Source organism: Ceratotherium simum, chromosome X, assembly GCF_057802395.1.
Source record: "Ceratotherium simum simum isolate JZ-2026a chromosome X, ASM5780239v1, whole genome shotgun sequence".
In the NCBI taxonomy this organism is placed as follows: Eukaryota; Metazoa; Chordata; class Mammalia; order Perissodactyla; family Rhinocerotidae; genus Ceratotherium; species Ceratotherium simum.
This window is the reverse complement of record NC_141940.1, coordinates 98444163-98462409: the sequence shown is the minus strand read 5'-3', so window position 1 is coordinate 98462409 and position 18247 is coordinate 98444163. Positions and strand designations below refer to the sequence as shown.

Genomic DNA, 18247 nt, shown 5'->3' with positions numbered 1-18247 from the left:
TGTTCTGTTACTTACTCCTCACGTAATCAGTGTCCTTATTAAATATTCAGCATTGAATTTAACATCAGGTCCTGGAGAAAAAATAATATATGAGAATATACAATAATACATTTCAGACTTTACCATTGATTACAAGTAAATTCAAAGAAAAAATCAAGGTCAAATTAAATTGCTTAGGTATTGATAGTACCACAGAACACTAAAGCCCTTTGTTATGGGGCATGAATGATGCAAGTTCCTTGAAACGAAAGGACATTAGGACACTTGAGGGCAGAAAAAGTAGGCAGTGGGAAATTTTTTTAGGGAGCCCAAAAAACCAGATTGGCTTGGAAAAGCATGGTGGGAGACACCCACGTCCACTTGAGCTTACAGTAAATGATCTGCCTCAAATTGCTAGTGGCCAGTGGTTACCCAACAGTCATGGACAGCAATTTGTGGGTGTCTGTCACATCGAGTCCAATGAGGGAGTCAGAGAAAATGGCTAGTCAGCCCTCTACAAGGAACAGAAATGTGTGCAAGTTGTTTTTTGGGAGTTATAACTATACCTTATATTTGTACTCTATGTTACAAATCACTTCCCTAGGAGAGCAGGTGGCATTGTTTACATTTGGCAGATGAAAGCAAAAGGTAAGTTGGTCAAGTTCATCCAGCTAGTAGATGGGTAACGATGTTGAGAATCTTTTCATATACCTTCTTTGGTGAAGTGTCTGTTAAAATATTTTGGCCACTCTTTAAATTGGGTTACTTGTTTCTTATTGAGTTTAGAGAGCTCTTTATACATTCTGGATAAAAGTCCTTTATCAGATATGTCATTTGCAAATATTTTCTCCAGTCTTTGGCTTGTCTTTTCATTCTCTTAACTGTGTCCTTCAAAGAAAAGAAGTTTTAAATTTGAATAAAGTACATTTTTTTACCTTTTATAAATCATGTTTTCAGCATTATATCTAAGAAAGCCTTATCTAACTCAAGCTCACAAAGATTTTTCTCCCATATTATCATCTCCCATAACATCATCAAGAAGTTTTATAGTTATAGGTTTTATATTTAGGTCAATGTTCTTTTTTGGGTTACTTTTTCTTTAATAAAGTCTTTACCTTGGATGAAAATAAGAGAGTGAAGTATGGGGGAGTAAAAGATGGAGGTGGTGCTAGTACCAGTAAGCACTGGGAAAAGAACCTTGGATATTCCCCGGACTACAGATTTACTCAGTTCTATGGACTTGCAATGAATCTGGGCATGCCACATTCTGTAGCTAAACAGCCTAGTACACTTGGACAGCTAATCTAAGTCCAGTATTTAATCAGAATGCACCCAGCAAACATCCTGGGCAATTAAACTCACATTTCCAATGTGCTCTCTTCCAAACCAGCCCTGTAGTGGATAGCTTGCAAAGTTGGCCACCAACAATTCCTCCCACCTTGCACATGCATACCACTCTTCCTATCTTTTTGTTTTTTGTGTGAGGAAGATCAGCCCTGAGCTAACATCCATGCTAATCCTCCTCTTTTTGCTGAGGCAGACCGGCTCTGAGCTAACATCTATTGCCAATCCTCCTCCTTTTTTTTTTTTTCCCCCAAAGCCCCAGTAGATAGTTGTATGTTGTAGTTGCACATCCTGCTAGTTGCTGTATGTGGGATGCGGCCTCAGCATGGCTGGTGAAGCGGTGCGTCGGTGCATGCCCACGATCCGAACCCTGGCCGCCAGCAGCGGAGCGCGCGCACTTAACCGCTAAGCCACAGGGCCAGCCCCCCACTCTTCCTATCTTAAGAGGTAGAGTCTATCCACTACCACCACCACCACCCCAAATCTAGGCCTGCCTTGGGATTTGCTTTAATGAATAGAATATGGCAGAAGTGGGCCGGCCCCGTGGCTTGGTGGTTAAGTGAGCGCGCTCCACTGCTGGCGACCCGAGTTCGGATCCCGGGCTCCCACCGACGCGCTGCTTCTCCGGCCATGCTGAGGCCGCGTCCCACATACAGCAACTAGAAGGATGTGCAGCTATGACACACAGCTATCTACTGGGGCTTTGGGGGGAAAAAATAAATAAATAAAATCTTTAAAAAAAAAAAAAAAAAAAAAAGAAGTGATGCTGTCACAGTTCTGTGCCTAGGCCTTCAATGTTCTGGCAGCTTTGGCTTTCATCCCCTGGGAAGCCATCTGCATGTAAAGAAGTCCACTTATTCTGCTGGAGAGAAAGGCAACGTGGAGAGACAGAGAAGACATAGAGAATAGGAGACTGCAAAAAGGTAGAGAGAGGCGCCCAGCCATCCCAGCTATCTCAGATGAAGTATCAGACACGTGAGTGGAGCCATCTTGGATCCTCCAGCCCCATATGAGCTGCCCCAGCCAACATCACGTTGAGCAGAGAGAAGCCATCCCCACTGAGCCCTGCCCAAACTGCAGAATCATGAGCAAATGGCGGTTGCTGTTTTAAGCCACTAAGTTTTAGGATGGTTTCTTACACAGCAATAGATAACTGAAACACTCCCCAAGCTTCCTCAAAGAAGTCTGCCTTACGATTCACTTACTAACCTAGATAGCTCTATGCAGCAGGAATCAATTCAGCAGTAGAACAATCTTTGAATCGGAAAACAAAATCTTGGGTTAAGTTCTAGCTTAACTATTGTTTGTGTGAGTTCCCCCAAAAGCAGACTCTAAGATAAGGTGCAAGTAGTTCATTTGGGAGGAGATCCCAGGAAGCACCAACGAAGGACTGAGGAAGAGAGACAGGGAAGGGAGGAAAGGCAGTATACTGCTTACTGGGCAACTGCTGTGGGCAACTGGGGCTCCATCTTCCTCCTGGGGACTCTTCCTCCTTCTCTTGCACCCAAACACTAGCCTTATTTAACTTCTTTCCCCATTAAAGCTACTCTTAAACATCCATTTTAACTTTATTTCATCCAGAAAAAAAATAATAGTGGTAAGGTTGGGGGCTGGCGAGAGAGTAACCCCTGCCAGACTTGAGCTCTCAGAGACAGCCTTGCTTCTACAGCTGCTTCACCTGAGAGAATATTCCCTTCCTCTATTCGAACTCTTCTGCACAAGACTCCAAAGTGAAGACTTTAGGCAGAGTCAATGGCACCCTTAGGCACTCTGGCTTTAATTAGCAAAGACAATTAAGACAGCATGTGGCTTGCGAAATTTTAATTGTCGCCATATTTTACACAGCTAACAAAAAGAAAGTTAAAAGGATAATGTTACAAATGAGGCATTACTCTTGTTCAAAGGAAAAATAATAATTTTTTCAGTTTAGTCTTCTTCTATTGTTTAATATTATGAAGGGCTCAAGTGTGTCCCTGCCCATCTCCTAAACCTGGAAGAAAGGAGAAACAAGAAAAGACAGGCACCTAATTCTGAGGAGGTTAGCCCAAAGCAGGGGCCCTCAACAAATGCCTGGTCCCACCAAGGGGCATTCCCAAAGCCCTGGAGTCTGTTCACATTCAACACAGACAAAAATAGGTCTAGCATTTAAAGTAATATCAGATAGTGGAACAAAACAATGGCATATGGTCCTCCAAAGGTTCGACTGTCCTCCACAGAGGTCAACTGAGACACAGTCAAAATCCAAGAAAGGAGGGAGTCTGCAGCCAGGCCTTGAGCAGAAGGTTCCAGATGGAGGCACTGGCTGAGGCCACATGGCATCAGAGAGCTGTAGAGCATGCGAGGGAGATGCTGAGCTAGAGAAGAGCTCTCTCTTACACCATGTTCACATTTGGGGGCCATCAAATTGCCTCTGTTTCCTGGCAAATGTGATTCTGCTTCTTTACAATTCTATTCAGAAGGCAAAACCAAATTAAGAACCCATCCATCCACATCAGCTCTTGAGGGCTTGAGGCCTCACCTCCATTTAAACAAAGAGCAAGGCCCTGGGGAACAGAACTTAGTGGCTCCTCTCACCTTACCCTTAAGCTTCAGTGCCACTGGGATTTTCAAACGAAGTGACAACACAGTATTTATGAACTCTCTGATAGCAAAGAATGAAAAGTGTTCGCCTGCAAGCCCAAGGCTGTGACACCACCGGCCCTCATAGCAACCAGCACAGGAGGAAGCTCTGGAATGAGAGGGAGTGAGCGAGCTCTGAGAAGGAATGTGCAGCTGCCCTGTGCTGAGAGGCGCTGCCTGGGAATAGGCCGTCTCCTCAGATCTGAATGCTTTCCAAGGCTTTCCCATGGAGAGAAGGGTCACTCACTGTGGGCAAGGGCACCAGCAAAAGCCATTTGGACTTGACTGGCATGGAAAGATGGGTTTGGAATTTGCATGAGGAAATTTTGCAGAGGAAAGAATGGTATTCTGAAAGGAGGCAATGTGCAGAGGAGGAGAGAGATTATCTACATCCCAAGGGCTGTTCCCAGCTTTCTTCACATTTTAATACATAAAAGCACATTTTAAGGAACGCGTGTTTCCAAAAGCCAAAAGTTGGTGGCTTTCAACTGGAGAAAACTTCTTTTAACCAAGTATGCACATGGCTGCTCAGTGGAACAGATGTGAGACAGATGATGCTACCCAAAGGTTTTTTTTTTTTTTTCCTTTTTTTCCCCGTTGAGCATGCAGTGGTCACTGCTACCAGTAAATGCTTCAGGAAACTCAATGTCATCTTCCCAAATGTCCTGTCCTGAAACCAAAAGCACAGTTCCCTTTAAAAACAACAAATGTGAAACACTAGTCTAATGAGATGCTCTGAGAAAATAATTTGGGAGTGTCCACACCAGTGGTTCTCACACTTGCATGTACATCAGAATCATCTGGAAGGTTTGTTAAAACACAGATTGCTGGGTCCACCTTTCCTCACATCCAGATTCAGTAGCTCTGGGGTAGAGAATGAGAATTTACATATCTAATAAGTTCCCAAGTGATGCTGCTGCTGCTGGTTGGGGGGACCACAGTTTGAGATTTTGTGGTCCTCACTATTATTCCCTGTCTTGTCCCATAGGGTAACAAGGTACATTAGCATATCAAAGACCCTGAGCAGTCCTGCAATAAAGAAACCTACTTAACTGAGCATTTCCCAACTTATTTACAATTTGTTCTGCTGCCCATCGAACATCTATGAACCTTTCTGGGAAGCAGTGCTTCAAGGAAGTCACTTTTGGAAATGTTCTACTATGAGTACCTGCAAAGCTCAGGGATGGTCCTGACCAGCAGAAAGATTACAGGCTCCTGAAGGAACAGCAATCAACAACAGACAGACGTCTGAACCAAGCCCTCAGCAGCAACCTGGGGTGATGGGCAGTGGAGGGCTGCGGGCCACGCCACATAACCAGATCCTGGCAGGGCAGCAGATATGGAGAGACCAGAGCCTGCTGCCCAGAAATCCAGGCAGCATCAAAGAAGTCTGTCATCAGGTAGCAAAGGCCAGTCCACCTCCAACCTTGGATTAGGACACCAGGCCTTGACCAAGAATTGGCAAGAATAAAACAGGGTTCTAGTTTCTAGAGGGTCTAAGGTATCAGGAGGTTGCCAAGTCTCAAACACAAAGAACAAGACACCCAGTTATCTATCAGATAAATTAGCAGTATGGTGTACAATGCTAGTTACAGCATCCTGGCCTAGACCTCTTCAAAGGCCCCCTGGCTAAGGCCAAGCTGAGTCCTGAGCTGAGCCTCATGGTGAAGGAGAAGCAGCCCCAAACACCTAGGGATCTTGTTAAAAGGTAGACTCTGATTTTATAGGTCTGAGGTGGGGTACAAGATTCTACATTTCTATAAAGCTCCCGGGTGAGGCTGGTTCTCAGTCCATACTTTGAGTAGCAAGGCCCTCGTGTAGGGGTTGGCAAACTTTTTCTGCAAAGATCCAGATAAGTAAATACTTTCAACTTCGTAGGCCATATGGTCTGTGTCACAACTACTCAACTCTGCTGTTGTATCAGCAAGTAGCCACAGACAGAACCCAAACAAATGAGCATGGCTGGGTTCCAATGACACTGACATTAGACTTTCATATAATTTTCACATCTCACAAAATATTATTCTTCTTTTGATTTTTTCAACCATTTAAAACTTTAAAAACCATTCTTAGCTCACTGGTCATACAAAACCAGGCGGTGAGCCATATTTAGCCTGCCCAGACTTTGGAGACCCCTGCCTTAGATTACTGGTCCCCATCCCAGATCTGCCAAAGCAGAACACACAGAGATGGGGTCAGGCAAGCCTTATTTCATCAGACTCCCCAGGTCATCCTAATTCGTCCTATCCAAATACCATTGCTAGATTTGGAACCACTTACCCACCCAAACCCCTGTAAAGGTGGGAGGCCCCCTTTTAGTGCTGTAACAGTTCAGTCTTCCTGACTTGCCCAATCTGGGGGGGCTTGGGAGGTTTAATGTGAGGCGCTGGGTGTGTTCTCCTGACTTCCTCATTGGTGTGAATCTCACTCATCCTCTAAGGTGCTGCCTCCTCCCTAAACCCAGTGGCACTGGCTTCTGGTAAAAACGTGTAGTCCCTGTGTCTGTAGGGGTTGGTCAGTTCCAGTAATTCTCAGTCCCAGGACAAGATCTTGCTAGAGAGGCAGCAGTAGCCCAGATCACACTAGTGCGGCTTTCTTACCGAGCTGAAGTTATTTCTAAGGTACAGCTAGCTGCAGAGCAAAGCCATGCAAGGAACCTGTTACCAATCACTGAAGAGGTGCTTTGCTGCTGCTAGAAGGTTAGGCCAGGCAGGAGGACTTCAAAGGAGATGAAGTCAAGGGCCCCCTAAGGGTCGGGTTTGTTTTTGAGTTAGAAGAGGGAGTAGAAACCTAAAGGCTGTGCATGCTTATCTCAGGAATGTCGGGGACTTAGGAAAGGAAGTCTAGACGATGCAATGATGAAGGCAAAGCCAACAGGAAAAGGGAGAGAGGAGAGGAAGGGAGCTATTGTGTGACAGTTATAAACAGGCAAACTGCCCTGTCTTGGCAAAGGGATGAACTCATTCATCAGACCAGTACTTCTCAAATTTCACTGTGCATAAGAATCACTGGAGGGATCTTGTTAAAATGTACATGCTGATTCAGCAGGTCTTGGGCGTGGCCTGAGCTTCTGCCTTTCTGACTTGCTCCCAGATGATCCAAGAATTCAAGCAAGTAAGGATGCTGCTGACATGCCAGCACAGCTTTTCGTTTTGTTCTCCTTTTAAATAGACACAAGCTGTAAAAGAATATGGGGTCCACAGCTCTGTCTCACCTGGGGCTAAGCTACTGACATCCAGGACTGCCGCATATATGCTTGTTCAGGGAGTTCCCTATACCACTGCACCCACCATCACACCCAGCAAAAGAGCAAGCAGGGTCTCAAATTATCCTGCCCTCCAACTCTTCAACTTGTGAGTCCTGGGCCTGCCTCTATCTTTTTCCTAATTAGCCCAAAGTCTGTCTCCTGATCAAGCCCTGAGCCCATGGAATTACATGTGCCCAGAGAAGGCATCTTTTTCTAATTCGTCCAAAGGTGCCTTATGGGCTAGCAGTGGCCCTGCAGCCAGCAGTGAGAGGGTGGCAGGCATCCTTAGGTGACTCTTGCCAGTATCCTACCACAGTTGGCAGAACAGACACTGCTTTGTCACTCAACCCTTGAGTGGAAGCTGTTAATAAGCTGAGATAAAATGATATCACTTAATCAAAAAGACAGATAATATCAAGGGTTGGTGAGGATGTAGAGAAATTGGAACCATCATACAATACTAGTGGGAATGTAAAAGGGTGCAGTCCCTTTGGAAAGCAATCTGGGAGTTTCTCAAATGGTTAAACATAGAGTTACCATATGACTCAGCCATTCCACTCCTAGGTAGATACCCAAGAGAAGTGAAAACATATGTCCAAACAGAAACTTGCACATGAATCTTCACTGCAGCATTACTCATAATAATCAAAAAGTGGAAACAACTCAAATGTCCATGAACCGATGAAAGGATAGATAAAATGAGGTATATCTATACAATGGACTATGATTCAACTATAAAAAGGAATCAAGTACTGATATCTGCTACAACATGGATGAATCTTGAAAACATTATGCTAAATGAAAGAAGCCAGACACAAAAGGACAAATATAATATGATTCCATATATATGGCATAGGCAAATCTATAGAGAAAGAAAATAGATTAGTGGTTGCCTAGGGCTGGGGGAGTGGCACTGGGGAGTGATGGCTAAGGGTGTGGGGTTTCTTTTTGAGGTAATGAAAATGTTCTAAAATTGTAGTGATGAATACATAACTGTGAATACACTAAAGACCATTGAATTCGTTTAAATGGGTGAATTGTATGGTATGTGAATTATATCTCAATAAAGCTCTTAAAAATGTCATCACATATCAGTTGGGGAGCTCAGAGCAAGAGGTGTAGAGAGGGAGCACTTGGGACCTTGACAAAAGGGGGCAAAGACTGCTTGGGACAGCAACTTCTCAAAACCCTTTAGGAACATCCAAGCAGCCCCAGATATGAGACCCTGAGATTGCAGCCAAGTGTTGATATGAACAACCATGCTGAGATACACCCTAGACAGGGGCTCTGTGAGTGCACGCAGTGCCATCGATTCTTGCCTGCCTATCCCTGGTGCCCAGCACAGTGCCTAACATGTAGTGGCCACTCAAAAATTGAATTCAGTACATGCCTGTGGTAGAGTGAAGGGAATTCTGGAGTCATCAGACTGAGCTCTACACCCAGCTCTACTTCTAACTTCCTGTGTGACCCCAGACAAGTCCCTTCAACTCACTGAGCCTCAGTGGCTCATCCCTAAAACACAAGGAGTTACATCATCTCGGGTACCCTCCCAGTCTGAGGTTCCACAGTTCCATGAATTAGGTGGCCCATGAAGGGGAGCCTGGCTGTGGATGAGAAACTCATGTGGAAATCTAGATGGGGCCTGAGACACCCACCCAGAAGGTCGGGACTGGCCAGAGGCGTGCTCCCTGGCAGATTTCATTCCACAGACCCACTGAGAACCTCCTGGGAACCAAGTCTCTGCTAGGCCATGAGGACACAAAATGAACATGATCTCAGTACCTGCTCATATGGCTGGGGGCATCAGACCCATGAGTATCTAATGGTGAAACAATATGATTCTACCCCTTGGAAAGCTGAGTTAAAATCTAAATGGAAACAGGATTTCAACATTGGATATTTAAAGGAATTGGAGCCTTTGACAAATGCTGAGTCAGTGGCAACAAGTCTATCCAAGTTCCTTTAAGGAATGGCCACGCTGGGGGCAAAGTCTCAGAAGGTGGCCACACCACCACTTCCTCACCACGCCACAATGGGCCTGCCAAACCTCGGCTCAATTCTCGCCCTGTGGCCCTAATTTAACCAGTGTTTCTGAACATTCTTGGATCCCTGAAACTGGCAGGGTTATTCAGCTCAGCCACCCACACAGTAAGTGGCAGGCCAGAATCATTCATCCAATGGTCCTCGGGTGCAATCAGCATTGAAGAGCTAGGTGTTCATTAGGCACAACTGGACAGACACTGCAGGGGAAACAAGTCACTGGTACATGTGACTCATCACACTACAGGTCCCTGTAAGAGAAGGGCAGAAGAAAGAGTGCAACAATATTTCAAGGCCAAGTCAGAAAGTCTGCCCCCACATTCTATGTTTGGATTTGTCTATTACTCATAAAAAAGAGTTTTAAAGCCAATACACTCAATTTACAACCCCAAACCTCTGGGATAATCCAAGCCATTATGTCCAAACCCATTTATCTTCTCCCTGGAGAACAATGTGTAAAGAGGCATCCAGTATGAGCTAAAGATTATGAGTGAGTGAATCATCCAGCTCGGGAATGAGTGCTCCAGAGGTTTCTGAGGCCAGAGTGTGCCATGCAACCGTAAGATCCAGGTGCAACCAATTATCATCTGGAAAACTTGCGAGCTTAGCAATGCTACCAATGACTCTTCTCTTGCACAAGCTTTATCATATCTTTATCTGAAAATCCTGCCTCCAGAACTCCCTGGAGTTTCTAAGTCTCCTAGAATAGTGTCCTAAGGTGATCTGAAATCCAAGAGCCTCAGCAACTAATTATGCTCTGACTCGTTGCCTGTCCAGATGAGTCTCTTGTTCAGGGTAGTGCAAATTTCCTCTGACATTTTGCTAGCTCGCATTACTTTTTCTTTGCGAATTATCATCTTGGAAATTCTGGTTAAATCCTGCAGGGATATTTGAAATAGAATGTGTTTCTTCCCCGTCACAATTATTTCAATCGATCAATTAATTAATCCACAAATATTGACTAAAGATCCTCCCCCAGGTCCCAGACACTGTGCTAAGCAAAGGGTACAACAAATCGCCAGCCCAGGCCTAAAGGCAATTACAATCTATGATTATGTCTGCTTTATTTGATGTTGCTTTTTAAATGAGAACAGGAAACTGTACTGCTGGTTATAACTCAAGAGGCCACCTGCTCATTGGTTCAATCAGTTTCCCTACCTGGCAATTTCACCCTACTTTGTGTGTTGATTTTCATGCCCATTAAGTACACATTCTCTCATAGAATGAGTGAGTCATGGTTTTGAGTTGGGATAGGGCCTTCTCCCCAGAAAAAGAACAACCACACAGATTTTTGTTTCCAATTTCAAAATGTTCTTAGAGAAGCCCCCAGACCCTGTAATTGAAACTTCCTTGGGCCTGTAGTGCCGCTATCATTGGCATCAGCATCTATCAACATTATTCTTCAATATCCAGGCCCAGTGTTCCTGCATGGCTCCTTTTTGTATTTCCAGGGCCTGTCAACAAATCTGTGTTATGACACTTACCACCTTAGATAAGTTGGTTTCTATTTCCCCATAAGATAGAAAGCTATTGACAGAAGGAATTCCCTACCTTCTTCATCTTGGTATCCCAAGCACTCCATCGTTCAGTGTCCCCTTTAACAAGTAAATCTCTGGATAGAGCCCAGGTTTCATTAGAAAAGGCAGAAATGGATTCTACTTCAGAACTAAATTCAAATATCCAAGAGAAAGAATCAGGCTTAAAAGACCACCATAAATATTGGTCCATAAAACAATGGCCCGGAAGAGCTGATGGTCAAGAAATCACACAATTGAGAACTGAGGGGCTGACGTGAGAAACTCCCCATGAACTGGAACTCAGGAGAGGTGATTATTCACATTGCTATTTTGGAAGTGAATCTTTAACTTGAACTCTTTAATCATAATTTGGCTGCTACAATTTCATACTATGCTATAGCCTGGTAAAAGCAAACGTTCTGTTTAAATGCAATCTTCACTTTCAGTTACTCATTTCAGTTGTGTTCTGTGAAAGGAGAATTGATGTAGCATACATATTTGCGTTTACTAAGGAAACCATTCAACCACTTTGGAAGGGGTTGTAGCAAAGTGGCCAACAAAAATAATAAATGCAAACTCCAGCTTGTGGCTGCAGTAAGTCTCTCGTCTTTCAGCCCCCAACAGAGAAGGTTATTGCTTAAACAGAGGGTGTTCATGGGTTTAAAAGCAACCTCTATAGCCAGCAAGCCATAGTCCCTCTGTATGTAGATTCGTCGTGGCACAAAGCCCTGTTTACCTGAGTACATGTTTCTCTCAGCTCCTCTTCTGTCCAATTGTCCATCACCTGAATTACAAGGAACCATTAACTTGATAACCACAAATATCCGCTTGGCTCAAGGTGCTCGGCTAGGCACCGTGGGAAATACAAAAAAAAGGTAAGATGTAGCAGCGCTCTGCCTTCAAGAGCTCAGAATCTAGGAGAAGTAGAGAATAGCACATAAATTATTGTAATGTATGGCATGTATGACAAATACCACAAGAGAGACATGAAGCGCTGTGGGTGTTGAAAGGAAGGCAGAAGCTTCGCATCCACAGGATCAAGGAAAAGTTTCATCAAAGTGGGGGTGTCACTGGACGATGGGCAGAATTTGGACAGACAGGTGGCTGGGGGGAAGCATTCCAGGTGCAGGAAGCAGTAATCACCAAGAAGAAGGAAAATGTGACTCAGTTCTATAAAAACAGGTAGTCTATTTTTGCCAGATTTTAGGAAACCAGGAGAGAAGGACTGGAAAATTAGGCTAGAAGAAAACTATATAGTCCCCTGAAGATAGCTAAGAACTTTTTAGTTAACTTGAGAGAGGACAGGGAGCTGCTGCTCTACGTTTTTGAGTAGGAGAATAATGTGATAAAAATGGTACTAAAGTAAAATTGTACTTAAAAGACCAGTATCTGGTCCCAGCCCCGGTGGCCTAGTGCTTAAGTTCCACGTGCTCCACTTTGGCAGCCCGGGGTTTGGTCCCCAGGCATGGACCTACGCCACTCATCTGTCAATGGGCACACTGTGACCGTGGCTCACATACAAAAAGAGGAAGATTGACAGCGGATGTTAGCTCAGGGCAAATCTTCCTCAGCAAAAAAACAAAAGACCAGTATCTAGCCAAGAAAGTAGAATGAGTTAGAATGAGAGAGACAAAAAGTGAGAATGTTATAATAATAATTGAAAAGAGAGGGGCTATATTTCAATTGTGGTATGAGGACTGATGAGGTGGGAAGGTTTGAAGATGGCGCTTTAACGATGGTTTCTGCTGCTTCTTTCAGCTCACAAATCTGTGACATAAGATGCAGTAACACCAATGTACTGTACTGAAAGTGTTATGAAGAAAATGTCATACGACAAGGTCCTCCTCTCCCCAGCATTCTCCTTTGTAACGCAGAGTAATTTTGTCAGCCGATTACATGTTTTAAATCCAAATAGAAATTTCTAGACTAGCCTGCTCCTGGTGAGACTTTAATTGTATATCCCAAGCCAGGTGTTTAATTCCTAATACTTATCTCCAAATGTGGCATTTCAGAAGACTGCTTTGGCTGATGTGGTCTGCTTTCGCTTTTTAGCAAACCTCACTCAGCTTTCCTGACAGGCAAAACCACACTACTTTACCAGTTTTCTCCAGGCATAAGATTCATGGAGCCTTTCTTAGTGGCTATGGCACTCATTCTCCATCTTCAGCCTTGCTTGCAGAAGGAGGTGGAGTGAACCTCCAAAATCTCAGATGGAAATGAGGTTTCAAGAGTTCATTTAAGAACAGAATAAAAACGGAAATACAAATCAAAACCACAATGAGATATCACCACACACCTGTTAGAATAGCTGTTATCAAAAAGACAAGAAAGGGGCAGCCCAGTAGCAAAGTGGTTAAGTTTGTGCGCTCCTCTTCGGTGGCCCGGGGTTCGCAGGTTCAGATCCCTGGCACAAACTTACACACCACTTATCAAGCCATGCTGCAGCAGCGTCCCATATAAAGTAGAGGAAGATGGGTGCGGATGTTAGCCCAGGGCCAATCTTCCTCAGCAAAAAGGAGGAGGATTGGCAACAGATGTTAGCTCAGGGCTAATCTTCCTCAACAACAAAAAAAAAGAAGAAGACAAGAAATAAGTGTCGGCAAGCTTGTGGAGAAAAGGGAACCCTTGTGCACAGTTGCCGGAAATGTAAATTGGTACAGCCACTATGGAAAACAGTATGGAAGTTCCTCAAAAAATTATAAATAGAATTACCATACAATCCAGCTATTCCACTTCTGGGTATTTATCTGAAGAACACAAAAAAACTAATTTGAAAAGATATATGCATCCCCATGTTTATTGCAGCACTATTTACAATAGCCAAGATATGAAAGCAACCTAAGTGTCCATCGATGGATGAATGGATAAAGAAGATGTGGTATGCATAAACAATGGAATACTATTCAGCCATGAAAAAGAATAGAATCCTGCCATTTGTGACAACATGGATTGTCCTTGAGGGCATTATGCTAAGTGAAATAAGTCAGACAGAGAAAGACAAATACCATATGATCTCACTTATAGGTGGAATCTAAAAAACAAAACAAACCAAAAAACCCAAGCTCTTAGATACAGAGGACAGATTGGTGGTGGCCAGAGGGGTGGGTGAAATGGGTGAAGGGAGTCAAAAGGTACAAACTTCCAGTTATAAAACAAATAAGTCATGGGGATGTAATGTACAGCATGGTGACTATAGTTAATAATACTGTATTGCACATTTGAAAGTTGCTATGAGAATAAATCTTAAAGGTCTTCATCACAAGAAAAAAAGAAAAAAAATTTGTAACTATGTATGGTGATGAATGGTGACTAGAGCTATTGTGGTGATCATTTTGCAATATACACAAGTATCGAATCATTATGTTGTACACCTGAAACTAACATAATGCTATATGTCAATTATACTTCAATTAAAAAAAAAGAACAGAGTAAAAACTCCTATCTGTTAATAGGCATACAAACATAATCAAACACAGACAACTTTGCTATGAACTTTCCATACATTTCATGCTGGTTTTTATAGACACTTCATCTTTGTTAGGCTGCAAAGAATAAATCAGAGGGCCAGAAAAGCTGCATCAAATTCAAAGATGGAAGAACTCCAGAGACCTTCCAGGAGTGGGAATGGGAATGATTTACTCTCACTCTGACAGACTTGCTATTAAATCTCAGATGGTTACATAATCCGGGGCTGAAGGGGCCCTAGATCCCCATCTCCCTCTTTCAGAGGTTCCACGATTCTGTGGGTGGCTGGGCCCTGGCAGCAAGCTACACTATATAAGGGTAGAAGCTGAGAGAAAGGAGAGCAGAGGGCAGGGGAAGGGAGGGGAGGGGAGGTCAGATGGAAAAAGAGAAGAGGCCCCTTGGCTGAGAAAGGCTCCACCAGATGTACAGGCAGCTCAGAGACGCCTCACAATTCAACATGAAAGGCTGCCTCTAGCTTCTCAACTTCTCCCCCTGCTGCCTGTCCAGTATTGACTTCCCCTTCTCCTCTAGGTTCATTTTAACCTGACTCCTGCTAAAGGGGGTGGGGGGCATTAACACACCAGCCATGGGAATGGCAGTTGCCTGGCACTGAGGATAAAGTCTCCTTTACACTTTGCCCTAAATCAGTTCCTACTGTCCATCACTTTACATATTTGTTTGATTCATTCATTCATTTGGGGATGTGCAGAGATTTTGCAGCAGCCCTCCCTACATCTCCCAAGCACACTATCTGGGAACCCTTCCCACTGCTCCATTCTTCACCCAGAACTTGGTAGGTTCGCTTCTCAGACCTCAGATTTAAACTGCCCACAGTGTTGAACGCAGAGCCAAATATCCGCGCTCCCATAGTCCACGTCACCCACTTGCCCATTAACACTAAATTAAAATGAGCCCATGGATGTCTTCTCCATTCCTGGGGGACAGGGGTACATCCACGTTGTCCTGCCCCTCTGAAGCTCTTTGCTAACCTTAGACTCCTGGATGAGGGCATTAGCTGGAGCATCTTAAAGGGCATCTCCAAAGAAAGTTTTGACAACACCATGAGAGCCCCAATAAACACCAGGGTCCCCTTAGATGCTGGAGACCAAGCCTTCCAACAACAAGAAGCCACACCTCCTGCCTAGCAGAGCCGCGCGTGTGTAGTCCTCTTTCCCTGGGACTAACCAAGCGCATGCCACATGTCACCACTCTCAGCTGGCACCTCTCTCCCAGAGGCGCAGACTTTCTCGGAATCTCCGGCAGGGGGGGTTGGGGGTGTGGGAGAGGCCCCGCCTGTGCTGTCCTCAAGAGTCACTCTACCGTGGCTCGTGCCCTGCAGCCCCACGGGGTGGCCGGGGACCTCGAGTGGGAGGGGGTAGGGGCTCCTTCCAGGAAAAGCTGCCAGCCCCCTGGGCCTTGGCCTTGAGCAACCGTTTGAGAGGCAAAACTCCGGGTGGTGAGAAACTAGCCCGGGGCCAAACTTCTCTCCAAAGCCTCCTACGCCAACGTGGGTTTGACTGGACCCCTGGAACCTCAGACGCAGAGGGTGCTCGGGCTCACGGCGCCGCGAAGGCGCCTGGCGATGGGCTGACAGTCGGCTCTCCCCTCCCGGTGCCCAGATGCGAGCCCCGCTCCGCGTCACCTCCTCCCTGGCGCTGCGAAAGACGAGTTGGGCGCAAACAAAGGCGCCCCCTGCACCTCCCTCCGTCCCGAGCGAAGGGTCCCCGGTGCCCAGCTGGGGAAGCTGCCCCGCCTCCGGCCCTACCTGGGAAGCCACGGCTCGGCGGGACTCGCAGCAGTAGCAGCAGCAGCAGCAGCAGCGCCGGCAGCAGCAGCGCGGGCCGGAGTGCTGGGCTCCCCATGGCGCGCCGGCGCTTCGCTCGGCTCCGCAGCGCTGCGCGCTTCCAGGGGGCGGGAGGAGACGGACGAGACCAAGGGGCTGCGCTGCGAGCGGGCGAAGGCCGAGCTGGAAAACTCCTCCTCTCGCCTCTCTCCCTCCCTCCCGCCTGGGGCCTGCCCTCCTTCCTCCGCCTCCCCCGAACGCTGGCGCGGTTCGGGGCTCCAACCCACCCCCCTCCTTTTGTGCCAGCGCTTCTTCTGGAAGCGAGGCTGACCCCCCCGCCCAGGGCCAGAGAGCGGCAGGAGCGTGCCCTAGCAAACCAGATTATTCTAAAGTATCTTTCTGTTCTCCAATTGCACTCCCTTTCACCCCGAATGCACACACTGTGGTGGCCCAACCACCTCCCAGATCCCGGGCCCCTAGCACAATGTCATCTGTGCAGAAAGCTGCGGGAATCACACAGAAACAGAAGGGACAACCGAGGGGGTCCAGAGTGGCCCGTCGCGGCCGGTTGTTATGGCCGCGTTCGCTGGTTTGACCCTCACGACCACGCCCCAAGTTCGGTGTTACACATTTTATCTAAGAAAAAGCCGACTCTTAGAAACTTGCCCAGGTTCACGGTTATAAGCAGAGCGGGGATTTGAACTTAGGCGTGTGGTTCTGCCGGCGCCAACGTCCATACTACAGCTTTTTTGTTTCTCTTTTGTAAAGGAATGAATCAACGGCTGGACCGGGTGCGTGCCTGCTGCACTGCGGTTTGGGATGGGGCTTGAGGTTCTCTTTCCAGGATCGGCTGATAGGCGAGCACAAGGCACAGAAAGTTCCCTGTCTTACTCACAGACCCGGGAATCCAGCTGTTGTAGTTTCCTGCAACCAGATTTCCCCATTTCCTGGGTTGTTCTCAGCCACCCCAAGGACACAACGACCAGCCTGGAGCCTCCACCCTGTGGCCTGGCATCAGGATAGGGTTTCTCGGGTGCCCGCTGGATGGATCTGGGTTCTTCTTCAACGCTTTCTCATTTTTTTTTTCTTTTGTAAACCCATATGGCGAGACCTTGGCCCTTTCCTGCCTTGCCCCTTTCCTGCCCGAAGGAGATCATAGCTAAGGCAAATTTCAAACAGGGCTGCTGCATTAGGTTGTGCAGTTTGGGCACTGCACAAAGGTGCCTGGAGGAAGGGGCAAGTGGGAACCAAAATCCAGCCACCTCTGGTTTCATGGAGCCCTGTGCCTTGGCAGGGGCCACAACCATTGTGAAAGAGCACCTTTCTCCTTGCCACAGCAGTCTGATCTGTTAGCTAGACTAAGGGCCCTGGGAACATCCATCCAGAAGGTTTTCCAATTCTTTTATGTAGAGGGTGTGCCCCATTTCCCAGTTCTCACAAAAGCCCCTGTCTTGAACTTCCATCTTATCCTCTGCAGTGCTTCGGGGGCTTCTCTCCACCTCCTGTAGATTTCTCCACTGCTGCTACCTCCTCAAGAAGCCAACAACCCTTCAATAACCCTCCGGTCACAAGAGAATGAGGGAGCTCTGGCTCTTCTGTGGCCTCCATCAGCCCAGACTCTCCAGGGAGTGGTTCTCAATCCTGTCCACACGGAAGTCACCCTGGGGGAGCTTCATGAAAATACCATATCCGGTCTCCACCCCAGACCAATGCAACTAGAATCCTCAGGGCTGTGGCCTGGAGTTTGACCAGATTCGTATTTTTGTTCTCCTATGCACAGTGGTGCAGGTTTCAGAATGGGATAAATTCTAAGCCAGGGTTTCTCAACCCTATTGACATTCTTTGTTGGGGAGGGGGGCTGCCCTGTGCACTGAACGATGTTGAGCAGCATCCCTGGCCTCCACGTACCCGATGCCAGTAGCACTCCCTCATTTTCCAAGTTGTGACAACCGAAAAATGTCTCCAGATGTTGTCAGTTGTCCTCTGTGGGAAAAATTGCCACCAGTTGAGAACCACTGTTCTAAGCCCATGAGCAAGGGTTAACATGCACCACAAATTCCAGGTCCAGGCTAGTCTGTCCAGTGGCCTTCCTTTCCTATGTCACCTCTAGAGTAAGCTCTCCTCACAAAAACCAGCATAAATCCCATTACTGGGCTGAGAAGGAACACCTGGCTCTCTCCTATCACCTGAGTCTGGCTGAATTACAAGAAACACCACATTCGGTGTTAAGAGTTGCTCTCTTTGCTACCTTAG

The 18247-nt window shown here is 46.2% G+C and overlaps 1 protein-coding gene across 1 annotated transcript in view; it reads right to left on the bottom strand.

The window, feature by feature from the left end:
- Positions 1-16140, bottom strand: part of SRPX (sushi repeat containing protein X-linked) — an 80851-nt gene extending 64711 nt beyond the window's left edge. The window contains exon 1 of the mRNA XM_004435042.3: positions 15977-16140. Coding sequence (XP_004435099.2) covers positions 15977-16073 — 97 coding nt within the window. The 5' untranslated portion in view covers positions 16074-16140. The remainder of the gene's footprint in view (positions 1-15976) is intronic.
- Positions 16141-18247: the final 2107 nt, after the last annotated feature.